Here is a 13,467-nt window from a genome sequence, read left to right as displayed (position 1 = left end):
AAGAAAGAAAGAAAGAAAGAAAACAAAAGAAAAGAAAATCATCCATCTTTTACCACTGGGAGAAACTGAGTGAGGGGTATACAGGATCTGTCTGTTTATTTCTTATAATTACACATGACTCTAAAATTACCTCAAAGTGTAAAAATTAAACAAGAAAAGAAAAAAGTTAAAGATTAAAAAAAAACAGATCCTTAATTTTCCCTATTTCTGCTGCATCTCTTCAAAAAAGGCAAAAAATATTAACTCCTTTGAAGCATGCATACGATAGAAAGATTCTTGGATATGGTGTTTGTAATATTTGAATAACATCAGGGAAGCAAATTAAAAAGTTAATTTGATCCAAAAAAATCCTACTTATCCATAGACTTACTTGAAATAATTTGCCGAGTTGGAGTTGGAGGTTGTCTAAAAGGATCAGAATAGACGAGTTGTAGCTGACAGAGACAAAATTGATGCCTGTGCCTTGACTGACCTGGGAGACTGTTCTTGGTTCTTGGTGCCCGGCCCCCTCTGTGCCCAATGTGGCATCATAAATTTTCCATCAGGCACAAGATTTCTCAAGAGACACTCACCCCGCAACTCACTCTTTCCTCCCATGGCTTCCAACACGACATGAGCCAAGAACAGTCTTTTTTTTTTTTTTTTGAGATGAAGTCTTCCTCTGTCGCCCAGGTTGGAGTGCAGTGGCACGATCTCAGTTCACTGCAACTTCTGCCTCCCGGTTCAAGCGATTCTCCTGCCTCAGCATCCTGAATAGCTGGGATTACAGGCAGGCAACACCACACCTGGCTAATTTTTGTATTGTTAGTAGAGACAAGGTTTCACCATATTCCTCAGGCTGGTCTTGAACTCCTGACCTCGTGATCTGCCCGCCTCAGCCTCCCAAAGTGCTGGGATTACAAGTGTGAGCCACTGTGCCCCGCCCCAGAACAGTCTTTCAGGAGCAATCTCTTACCCAGCTCCACTCCTGACTGTCTTAGCTACCTGAGGACCTAACTTTGCTGTGTTCCTCAGCTTCTGTACCTGTGCAAGTCTGTAGAAAAACCATCCCTCATAGAGCATCCTGAGAGCCTGTGATACAAACTTAGAATTCTGCAAAATACATAGGACGTTAGGACATTGCTATTCAGCAGTATCGGAAGAGGAAATAAGAGATCAGAAGAAAATGTATTTCTGAGTTTATGTGTTGGCGTCTAATTTTCCTCTTCTTTCTCACATGATTCAGGGAGAAAATCCATTACATTCGGACTGAGGGTAATCACGGGCTTGAGAAGTTGTCCTGTGATGCGGATCTGGTCATTTTGCTGAGGTAAGGGGCTAGGCCTGAAATCCTTCTGGAAAAGCTTCCCTGGGCAGCTCTCCTCCATCACGGCCACCCTGAAAATGGCCTAGACTGAAAAACTCACCGCTTGTTCTAGAGGATTCTAGTAACTGCAACACAAGTGGGACCCCACCCTTGTACCTGTGTCCATCACAGTCCTTAGATTTGCAATTGAGCTAGCAAGAGCTGCGTAAAGTACTTGATGGAGACTTTGTTGTAGGATTAATCAAGGTTTAAAACAACACTGAGAATTTGCAAGCAGCATGTACCTATCTTTCTGTACTACATTTAAATCTAATTGCTTTTGTTGCTTTGTGAGAAGTGTAAGTGCTGCTACCCCAATTCGTGAACACTTTCTCAGGGATGTAAAACTGACTTTTCCTTTTCTTTCTTTTTTTTTTTTTTTTTTCATATGCAGTCTCTTTGAAGAAGAGATTATGTCCTACGTCCCCCTGCAGGCTGCCTTCCACCCTGGGTATAGCTTCTCTCCCCGCTGTTCACCCTGTTCTTCACCTCAGAACTCCCCAGGTAACAGGAATCTGGCCTAATAGCTCCTGTTAAGTGGCCACGTGTGTTTCCTCCAGTGAAGGTGAATGAAAGGCAACTGTATGTGTGTGTTCTTTCTCTTGGCCTTCCCAATTCCCTAATTGAAAACGCACTCTATCAGGTTTTGACAAATGGCTGCCTGTTTTTTGTAATGCCCCCCAAGCTAGAATGGGGCTTACAGTTTGAAATGGTTGGGAAAAAAATGTTTTGCTGGGCAGGTGGCTCATGCTTATAATCCCAGGGCTTTGGGAGGCCAAGCCAGAAGGATCACTTGAGTCCACGAGTTCAAGACCAGCCTGGGCAACATAGCGAGCTCCCCTTCTCTACAAAAAAATTAAAACTAAGCCAAGTGAGGTAGCATGTGCCTGTAGTCCCAGCTACTAGGGAGGCTGAAGCAGGAGGGTTCCTTGAGCCCAGCAGGTTGAGGCTGCAGTGAGCTATGATTTCACCACTGCCCTCCTGCCCATACAACAAAGAGAGTCCCTATCTAAAAAAAAAAAAAAAAAAAGAAAGAAAGAAAGAAAAGAAAAAAATTAAGACAGTATTTTATGACACGTGAAAACTATATGAAATTTAAATTGCAGTGTCCATAAATAAAGTATAATTGGACCCCAGCCATGCCTGTTCTATGCTAGCTTTCACACCAGACTTGAGTAATAGCAACAGAAACCACATGGTTTGCAAAGCCTCAAATATTTACTCTGTGGTCCTTTGCAGAAAAAGGTTACTGTCCCTGCTCTAAATTATTGCATTCCAAAGTCACTCTCCGAGCATTTCAAAGGAAAGAGCCCTTTCTGAAACATTCTGCCTTGTGACTCTGAATCGATTGCACACCACTTTTGGTGATACAGCTACTAGGAACCATTGTTATATCTCCACAAAGATTCCAAAGAATTTTCTTACACATTTCAAAATTATTCCTCCTGTTTTCTTTATGTATGAGAATGAACTTGTGGTACAAAAATTCTTTGCAGGTATTTTCCATTCCAAGTGAGGGAATACATATGTTGAACTGTTTAGTGAATAAAAGATATTTTCGCCAGACACAATGGCTAACCCGCATAATCCCAGTACTTTGGGAAGCTGAGGTGGGCGGATCACTTGAGCCCAAGAGTTCGAGACCAGCCTGGGCCATATAGTGAGACCTCATCTCTACCAAAAAAAACTTTTTTAATTAGCCAGGTGTGGTGGTGCACGCCTTTAGTATCAGCTATTCAGGAGGCTAAGGCAGGATCTCTTGAACCCAGGAGACAGAGGTTGCAGTGAACCGAGATTGTGCCACTGCACTCCAAGCACTAGGCAACAGAGCAAGACCCTGTCTCAAAAAACAAACAAACGAAAAAAAAGATATTTTCTGGATTCATCAAGATAAAGAGCTTAGGTCAAATCCATACCTCCAGACTGGATCCAGATATTGGAGGATTTTTCCATTCGTATTTGACTTGCATTATCACATTGTTGTAGGTTTCATTTAAAGTAAAAGAGATCAGTTTGAAACATGTAGGAACATCCTATCTCAGAAGCTCTAGGGCCAGGGTTGGAGCGTGGTTTTTGAAGCCAGTGGTAAAATTCCCAAGAGAAACAGAACTTGGTAATAAGCTTTGTCTCTGAGAAGGGATGTCGCACTCAGAGTTAGTATCATTCAGTACTGCCGTAGGTCTCCAGACTAGAGTATCTTTTAGTCTGGTTCCTCCAAGTTGTAGCATTCAGAAGTCTCTCTTAGAGGTAGTTGTGCTCGTCGTTAAAATATGTTTTCAAGATAGTATCTCCCTGTTGTCACTTCCTCCAAACAAGTGTACCAACAGCATTGTTAAGGAAATGTGCAATGCTTGCTACCTCTGACGCACAACATAATTAAATCCCATTGCCTAAAAAGACCAGGAGCTTTGCTGGAGCCGACATCAGTACAGTCACACACTTTTAGCACTCATAGGATGACCTACTTTTGGGGAGCGAAGACAAAAGTAAGGGGTTTGGGGGGAAAAGTTTGGAGAAGTTGTAGGACTGCATGATGGTCTGCCATGTTGTAGAGATTGTCCCAGCCTGATAATGTGCCTATGCTTTGGTCTACAGACTTTGATACTAGACTATGATGTTAACATCATTATATAGGAGAGATATCATATTGCAAATAGAAAAATAAGAGTAAATGAAGAGTTATTTCCTATATGAGAATAATTTGGATATTCTAAAAGGAATAAACTTTCCTGATAGAGATATGACTGATGCCGTGAATCTAAGTAATCATCCAATTCATTTTGTCAAAGTACTTCTTTATTCTCTAGCATTGACCACAGGGTCCTAGAATATGTAATCCAAATACGTTGATTTTAAACTTTACAATCCCCATTCTCTCAGACCGGTATGAAATCTACCCAGGTGCTACAGAGATGGTGAATCATGAAGTTTATGCCAAAGTACTCTGTAAAGCAGAAATTATTTGAAAAATGCACAGCAGTCATCATGGGGACAGGTGATAGTACCAGCGGTAGTGAAAATCATAATTAATAAAATATACTGAAATGTGCTGGACAGAAAATTATACTTGCACTTACAGACCTGTATTCTAGTTCTGTGTATATCCCAAAACCTGGTATTCCACCAAGACCACTTCTTTTCAAGTGGTGGCCATTGGTTCCCTCAGGCCCAGGTGTTTGGGGCCCAGGTAGGCGGGGCCCCAACGCTTCCTTGCTTTTATCACTCAGCCATATCCCTCCCCTCCCTTTCTCCCAGTTACTGTCATCTACCAACCTTTTTCTCATTCTCAAGGCCTGTGGCCCCTGCCTTGTAGTCTTCCTCTCCTTCCCAAGCAGCTCCTTCCGTCCTCCTGGATGACTTCAACATCGACAGGGACCCTCATTCCGTTCCCTGGCTTCCCAGTCTCTAGACTTTGTCTGCAAAGACTTTCTCCTCCCCTGCCTCAACCACTTACTCCCAAAATCACATTCCTGACCTTGTGATCCTCTCCACAATCGCTAATTCAAACCTCCTCTTCTCTTCCAATGTGCTTGATCCACTACCCTTCCTACTACCACCCTTTGGCCTCATCAAGGCCTCTGGTTCACGGACTTTTCTCCTTTCCTTTCTAACGTCTTTCCCTGATGCAGCGTAGATTCTGCGGTTCATCATTTCAATAGCACCCTTGCCAATGCCCTGAACTCCCCTGGCCCTCTCCGTTTTGTTTGTACCCTCTGGCAGAGCTTCACCCCTAGATGAACCTTCCTGTCTGCTTCCCCCACTTCTGCAATCAGGCACTCTTGGGTAAATTCACCTCACAAGGCAGATTATTAATTCTAAATTAGTCATCTCTCATCTCACATGAACTTTGAACACCCAAAGGAAAATTCTAGCACATTTTTTCGATCTCCTCTACTATTATTTCAAACATTTCCCCTAAAGCCTCCAACCCTCAGCACCCCTCCTCTCTCCTAGCAAATGACGTCCTGTTTTACCTCACTGAGAAGTTGAAGCCATCCAGCAGAAACTTCTTCAAAGGCCTGCCCACAAGGCTAGCAAACCTGCACACATCTTCTCTGTCATCTCTGGAGGTCACGAAAGGAGGTGTCCTCGCTAAGGTCGCCATGAACTCTGGCCACCCAATCCAGCGGGCAGTTCTCAGCCTTCCTAATCTCCGGCAGCGTGTAACATGACCAACTGCTGTCCCCCAACATCCCCTCTTCAGTTTCCTTCTGGGACACCACTCCAGACATCTCATCTACTTCCCTGGCCATTCCCGCAGCCTCATCCTCCCCTTCTATCATCCTTAAGTCTCAAACCCAGGCTTTTTTCTCCACTCAAACTGTGTATCTCTCCAGACAAAGGGACCATCATCAAAGACCAAGTTCATGCTCTTCCCCCACAAATGTGTTCTTTTTCTACTCCTCCCCGTCTCAGTGAATGTCACCGCAGGGTGTTCAGTTACAAAATCTGAAACCCACCTCTCCTTCACTACCTGTATCCAATTCATTGCCTCTTAAATACATCTCCTCTCTGCCCACTTCACTTCATCTCCACTGACGCCAGCCTAGTCCCATTTGAGCTCTTTGAATCCCCCTTGGTCCTCTGAGGTTTTGTTCTTTTCTGCAGGAAGATGAATGTTTTTATGATTCAAGTGACATCATGCCAGCCACTATGCAAGGGCTTCCTACTACACTTAGCATAAAACAAAATTGCTTAACAATGTACCTTGTCCTGTTTCATGCAGCTCCTGCCCACCTCTCAGGCCTTGTTTTTGTACCACTTTGGTCCTTGGACTCTGTGCTCCAGACAAACTGGAGTACCGCTTTCCATTCTGCCACAGGACCTTTGCACATGCTGATCTTCCACCTGGAATGCTCTTCTTCTCCCAGCTCATCTCCTCTCTTAGTTAAAGCAAAGCTTTTCTTGACCCATGCAATCTAATTTGTGCCTATTTATTCTTTAGATTGTCCCCAGAGAAGCCTTCCCAGACTTAGCCAGCAGATTCTGTGATCTCAAAGAACTGGTTTTCTTTCCTTCATGGATAGCAATCATTGTAACTTGTATTATATACTCATTTCTGAGAGTTTACCAGCATCAGTCTTCTCTAAATTGTAAGCTTAGTACCTGGAATATAGTAAGTAACTAATAAATGGTTATTGAATGGGCAAGCCTTGATTCTGACCACCTTTAAAACTTGGGTAAGAATGTTAATTTTCCATCCTTTTTTAAATTAAAAGGTATATATAGTAAAGTATTTACAAAGCACTCTAAATGAGACAAAAGTTCTCCTCTATGTAGAGTTAGTGAATTATTATTATTGTAAACTTTACTCTTATGATGCAAGGTCATCTAATATAAACTCTAATCTAATATAAACTCCTAAATGCTCTGAGCCTTTGTGTACAGGCATGTTTATCTGAGCATCAATATCAATACAGGAACATGATGGACACATGTACTAAAGTCCTACTTACCTCATTATAGTTTCAATCACTTCTTGTAGCAACTTACAAGAAAAGTTTAGTCTAGTTCAGCTTACGTTAATTATTTTAGATTATGCAAGTACAATTAAAGCTGAGAAAAATGCTCATCCACATCCTTTTAAGAGAAATACAACTTGAAAGAATTAGAGAGGAAGACATAAATATTTATTCTCATTAGAACTCATAAATGAATGTAGTATATTATTTTTATACTTTAGTATATTATTTCTATTTATTATAAAAGTCACTGAGAGAGTGATGTAAATGAAGGGCTTGTGGGAGAAGAAAAATATGGAGATGCCAGAATGTGCCTCTGTTGAGCTCTTGCTCCACTGTCACTTTGAGTATTTGTTCTTCCACAGAAATTGATGACCTCATGCCTGTAATGCCAGCACTTTGGGAGGCCTAGGCGGGCGGATCACTTGAGGTCAGGAGTTCCAGACCAGCCTGGCCAATGTAGTGAAAGCTCATCTCGACTAAAAATACAAAAATTAACAAAAATTATCTGGGCGTGGTAGTGCACGCCTGTAATCCCAGCACTTTGGGAGGCCAAGGCGGGTGAATCACCTGAAGTCAGGAGTTTGAGACCAGCCTGGTCAACATGGTGAAACCCCGTCTGTACTAAAAATACAAAAAAAATCAGCCAGGTATGGTGGCACACACCTATGATCCCAGCTACTCGGGAGGCTGAAGTAGGAGAATCGCTTGAACCCAGGAGGTGGAGGTTGCGGTAAGCCGAGAGTACACCACTGCACTCCAGCCTGGGCAACAGAGCGAGACTCCTTCTCAAAAAAGAAAAAAAGAAGAAGAAAGAAAGTGATGACCTCTGTGTGCTTCTCTCTGCAGGTTTACAGAGAGCCAGTGCAAGAGCCCCTTCCCCCTACCGAAGAGACTTTGAGGCCAAGCTCCGCAATTTCTACAGAAAACTGGAAGCCAAAGGATTTGGTCAGGGTCCGGGGAAAATTAAGTGAGTGCTCCAGTGCTTGGCACTGAATTCAGACAGTAGATTTTTCAATCCCTTTCTCCCCTACACCCTTGTAATATTGTTTTTGAGACTGGCTACTCTGGTGTGGTAGTGGTTATGGTCTGAAGCGGGGGAAGAAGGAAGTTGGGAAGCTGGAAGGAAAGAGGAAAGGACATTAAGAAATTGGAAGGGAAGCAGGAAGAGAAGGTAAGAGAGGGAAAGAGAATGAGAAAGAACAGAAGATTTTAGACAAAGGCATGTCGAAAATCACAGGGTAGACCTTTCCAGAAAACAAGAAATCTTGAACTAAATAAAAAATCTCATATTTCCCTTCACTTATTCTTGGGAAAAAAATTTAACTCATTGGTCAAATTTAAATTCTTGGTAACTTTGTAATTGAAGTCTAAGTAAAATGTTGTTTATATTTTCCCTTCTGGGTTTATTATTTTCATCTCAAAAAGCTGAACCCAAACTCAGGAATCTTAAGCAATATCCTATGAGTTGATCAAAATGAATTATCTTAAAAGTAGTTCCATATGATGGAATGCACGAGAAGTGTACACATTTTCCTTGTGCTCCTGATGTTTTGAAAAGTGTGTTCAGATAATCCCTCGATGAACTGACGGAACCTGGGTCCTGCTCTTTCCTCTCTCGTTGGAGAGGCTGGGGAGTGAGAACCTAAACCCAGACACTCACAACTCACTTAGAACCCTGTCCAGCATCCTGACTTCAGGGCCACTGCTCACCACCCCTTCTCCTTCTCAGGCTCATTATTCGCCGGGATCATTTGTTGGAGGGAACCTTCAATCAGGTGATGGCCTATTCGCGGAAAGAGCTCCAGCGAAACAAGCTCTACGTCACCTTTGTTGGAGAGGAGGGGTGAGGCACCAGGAGTTTTATGCAGACACCTAAGCAAGGGTGGGCCAGAGCCTCAGGGTCAGGGGTGATTTTTCTCAAGAAGGAGCAGAGTAGCTGTCAGCCTTCACCCCAATGTGATTCTGATCACATTCTCCCAGGAGGTCCTTCTTTTCAGGTATTGCCAAGCTTTAAAAAATGCCATGATCTTCAAAAACCTAAGATTATTGACATGCACAAGAGGATATGCCAACAATACAGTCCCAGGGCACTGAATCTTTCCTTTTTAGGTGGTGTACCCTTCTGAGTATCTAATTTAAAAAACTCTTTCTCTTAAAGTGCATGTATACAACTTCATGCCAAACTTTTCATATCATTTCAGTGATTTCATGGGAAACCACCTCAACCATAAAGGGCAAGCCCATGTAGGAAGGCGTATCAAAATGAATTTGGAAGCCTTTTCAGTCCACCCACATACACATACACACACACACATGCATGCACACATTCACTGTTGCAGGAAATTCTTTTATGTGTCCCACAACAAAGGCCTTGTATTCAATGGGCCAGCTGTGTGTTTTAGCTCAGAGGTGTCAGATGATCAAAAGAAAACACTAAGGAAAGCTGCCATAAGAGTTTATTCATGGACATCTGGTTAAGAAACATCTCCAAACCAATTACTGCATCCTCATTTTCTACAGCAAATTGATGCTTCCATTAGTATTCACTCCAAAGAGCAGAGGCTGCTCTCTGCTTTCCCCAGCACCCAACTCTGAAAGGGCACACTAGAATCTGGGTGCGAACAGGTCCCCCCACCTCCGGGCACAGAATGAGCTTCCTGGACCTCTGCTTTCTTTGCAGCCTGGACTACAGTGGCCCCTCGCGGGAATTCTTCTTCCTTCTGTCTCAGGAGCTCTTCAACCCTTACTATGGACTCTTTGAGTACTCGGCAAATGATACTTACACGGTGCAGATCAGCCCCATGTCCGCATTTGTAGAAAACCATCTTGAGTGGTAAGCTCTATAATGTTCACTTTCTTGTATTTGAAAGTTCTCCTCTTTCTTAGTCAGAATTCAGCAGCATTTCTCAAAGGCCACTGTGTTTAGAGCAGTGGCCAGATGTTATGAGGGATGAGAGTGAATGACAGAGCCCAAGAAGGAAGAATCTGTTAGTCTTCACCCAGAACACAAGATGGATTTACCAAGGATGCTGATAATATAGCAACTGCAAATTGATGTGAGAAAGAATAATTGCCTACTGAGAAGATGCTAAGATCAGTAGACATAGGTCATGAATGTTGATAATTTTACTAAAATCATAGGGTCCCAGTGGAGGCTTCTTGGAGGTATTTATGGGTTTGAAATTCTTTCACCTTGGACCAGTGGCTTTAGCACTGTGGACACTGGCTTCCACATCTTACTGTAAAATACGGCTATTGGGTCAGATGATCTCTAAGCATTCTTCTGACTTGAAAATCCAGTATGTCTTTGGTTCCTGGGTGGTCTGCTGTTGAGGCATTCTATTACCACTTACCGATATGTATAAGAAGATTGGTATCAGTCAATGCTGTGCAGTTTTGTGGTGCAGATGTGGGTATTAGAGGTCTCCAGAAAGCTGCTGGGACACCTGGGATGCAGGCACTTTCCTGCTGCATCACCACATGCCTGATTTGAAAATTACCGCTGTTCGGACTGCAGGAGCTCCTGCTGTTGAGAGGGAAATGAGTCCTGGAGATGGCTAATGTGAGTTCTTCTGACATGACTTATTTATGCTGCTGTTGAAGGGAGCCATTGGGGTGATACCTGGGCCTGCTGGCCTTAGAACCCAAGTTCCTATAGTTTGGCTATAGAGCATCAGTATAACCCACCTGTGCTAAGGCTTCCAGATATTGCACATGCCTTCTCTCCAAATGCACTCCCAGTCCTGAAGTTCTTGAGATGAGGTAGAGTGAGTGAGTACACATCGAGGGTTTGGCACAAGATGAAACAAAACGTGCCCTTTGTCGCCCCAGAACTTGTGAATAAGTGGATGATGGAGCAGAGCAGACAAGTCACCGTGGACAGGCCCGAGAATGGAATCTGCCTCTCACTGAGCTCACATTCAGGCAGGCTCCATTCTGATGGTAGAGAGTGCTATGACCTGTAACACAGGAATATACACATACACAGATTATACCTAATACAATCCCTCAACTAGCTCTTAGTTTGTGAGCATGAAATTTAAGATGGTGTCTTAGAGATCATGAATTGGAATCAGCAATCAACAGAGAAATATTTTCATCAAATATCTTACCTTATAAGACTATGCTGGGTAGCATCAGGAATACCTTCGCTAATTTAACAATTATAAATTAAGCACATAGTATGTGCTGGGAGGATACAAACATAAAACGAGCAAGGTCTCATGCCTCAAAGAGACTAGTGTGAGGAACACATGAGCCAACCAACAATTACAATACAATAGCTTAAATGCTCACTTATACGCACATATACATATGTGGGCATATGTTTGCCTGAGATACATAGATAAGCCTGAGAATTGTATTCAATCACAAGGGAAAAATATCGCACTCTGTCCAAGTTAGGGGGTCAGGGAGTGGGGAGTGGAGTCTGTGAATCTTTCAAAAAGAGGAGACGGTGGCATAGGACAACAGGGACAAGTACCACGGTGGGATGAATGGAAGCTGACGTTTGAAGAAAACCTTGGTGTCAAGCATGTTTCAGTGCAGCCACAAAATAAGGCCACAGGTGAAGGCCTGATGGGAAGCACAGAAGATACTGTGGCCCACACTTGGCTGGACTACCTGTTAAAAGTGGCCTCCGTCGCTTTCCACAGTGACCATGCCTTGCCTGCTGCCCCGTCCCTGCAACCAACCTGGCTTTGTGGCCTTCTGCTCATCTATGCATTGCAGGACTGAAGAAGCTTTATAGATGTGTCCATTACACTTCATCACATTAAGGAAGGAAATTGTGTGATACAGGGATTTTGCAAGAATTACCAAAGTTCTCTGGATGGATCCCTGATGAGGGCTTGACAGTGCCTGTCCTCGAAATGCAGGTTAACCGCTGTGTCCTTTGTTAGAGGACTTGGCCCCGCACTAAGCATGCTGAGTTTCATCCACTGATGTTCTCACTCATGTGGAGAGTATTTGTGATGCATCCTGGAAACGCAATTGCAGGTAGCTTTCTGAGCCGACTAGCAATCTAAACTGAGCCCACGGTGATGAGATTTTCTTCAACGCCACTCTTTGGATGCTGCTGACTTGTGATGAAATGGGCAGGAAACCCTTATGATTTAAAGCTGCAACTCTGAATGCCTCAGTCCCGAGAGTCCTCAGCCTGGCATGCAGAACAAGCCCCTTCACCTCCACGGGGTCAGAGATCAGATTGTATCATGACCCTCCATGTGGAATCACACTTTTCTTCTCTTATCAGTGGCTCCAAATTTCTGAGCAAGGGAAACTGGTTTTCTTTGCACGGAGCCACAGCTGACTGAACGTAAGCCACCTAGGAAGAGTCTCATTTAGATTTTAACAGGAAGCCCTGATCAGCTTTGGGACATCTTAACAAAACCATGATGCTGCAGTTATTCCTTTTGTTTATTTTTTGTTATTTTCTTGTGCCATGTGGCAAATAGTTTAACAAACAAAACATGCAGGTTTCACCTATCTTGTGCCCCTGAGTGGCTCGTTAAGCTCTTTGGCCAGCATTTTAGCAAAGGGAAGCTAGGAGAGCTCAGATCTGGTGATGTGGCTTTGGGTATTTTGCACAAAATGCTGGCAGTGTGTGGGTGCTGTGGCACCTGCCTGAAGACCTGTCGCTGTCATTCCTGCAGCCCGCAGGTCCATGACCCTCAGGAAACCAGAATCCTGAGTCCTCAAATCTGATCGCTCACGACTGCTACCACTGGCTGCCTCTTAACTGCCCACAGCGTGGGCGTGGCTGCTGCTGATCTCGGGTCGGTGTCAGGTGCTCCTTCCACCTTCTGAGGGAGTTCATAGGAGGCTGTGAAGAGGATGACAATCATCAGAGCCTGTGCATCACTGATAAGGAAACGGAGAAACCAAAAGATTACAAGGCTTTCTATGGGCACAGCCTTGACTTTGTAAAGCAGGACATTGACCCTTGACACAGGACAAGCCAGGGCAGGATTTGGCCTGCAGGAAGGACAGAGGTGCCTTAATGGACACCCACGCCCTGCCCACCTCCCTTCACTCTGGAATCAGAGATAAGCATAACCACAGACCCGAAATAAACATGGCAAACCAGGTCAGCTTCAAAAGTTGTTGTTGGTTTTTTCCAAAAATAGAAATTTTATTCTCTAGTGAGGCATTATCAGAAAATGCTGTGAAATTGGTATTCATATTTTATAAAATTTATAAATGTGTAAAACGCTGATGAGCTAAATGGATCTATTTTGTACTGCTGAGCATAATTTTATATGTTATCATAATCATTAATAAAAATTAGATGAATTTAAAAGTCAGTTGCTTGTAGGCTAGTGAAATAGTGAAAGGACTAGAGTTTTCCTTTAACTGGAAGAATTATTACTGCTTAACATACACACATTTAATACCGATTGGTTTGCTATGGAGGAATAACTGAGAAACCAAATGCACTGAGTAGAGTTTATATGAATGTTTCAACACAGCTGCTCTTACATGATTATATTTTTTTAATGCCTAGCAAAAATCCATTATAAGACTTCAAAGGATTAAACATCACTCAGGATTGACACGGTACTCAGCTGTGGCTGGAGGCAACATCTTTGCAGTGGTCAATTTTATCTTTTTTTGTTGTTGTTATTCTGCTTCTTTATCCTTCGCTGACCTTCTTCT

The 13,467-nt window shown here is 43.2% G+C and overlaps 1 protein-coding gene across 10 annotated transcripts in view; it reads left to right on the top strand.

The window, feature by feature from the left end:
* Positions 1 to 13,467, top strand: part of HECW1 (HECT, C2 and WW domain containing E3 ubiquitin protein ligase 1) — a 449,514-nt gene that overhangs the window by 386,872 nt on the left and 49,175 nt on the right. For all 10 annotated transcript variants that reach the window (XM_009452959.5, XM_063814176.1, XM_016957318.4 and 7 more), the window contains 5 exons: positions 1,226 to 1,309; positions 1,740 to 1,849; positions 7,657 to 7,777; positions 8,540 to 8,653; positions 9,491 to 9,643. In XM_009452959.5, coding sequence (XP_009451234.1) covers positions 1,226 to 1,309; positions 1,740 to 1,849; positions 7,657 to 7,777; positions 8,540 to 8,653; positions 9,491 to 9,643 — 582 coding nt within the window. The remainder of the gene's footprint in view (positions 1 to 1,225; positions 1,310 to 1,739; positions 1,850 to 7,656; positions 7,778 to 8,539; positions 8,654 to 9,490; positions 9,644 to 13,467) is intronic.

Source organism: Pan troglodytes, chromosome 6 (assembly GCF_028858775.2).
Source record: "Pan troglodytes isolate AG18354 chromosome 6, NHGRI_mPanTro3-v2.0_pri, whole genome shotgun sequence".
NCBI lineage: Eukaryota > Metazoa > Chordata > Mammalia > Primates > Hominidae > Pan > Pan troglodytes.
Note: the sequence above shows the minus strand (reverse complement) of the source record. Positions and strands in the feature narration are given on the sequence as shown.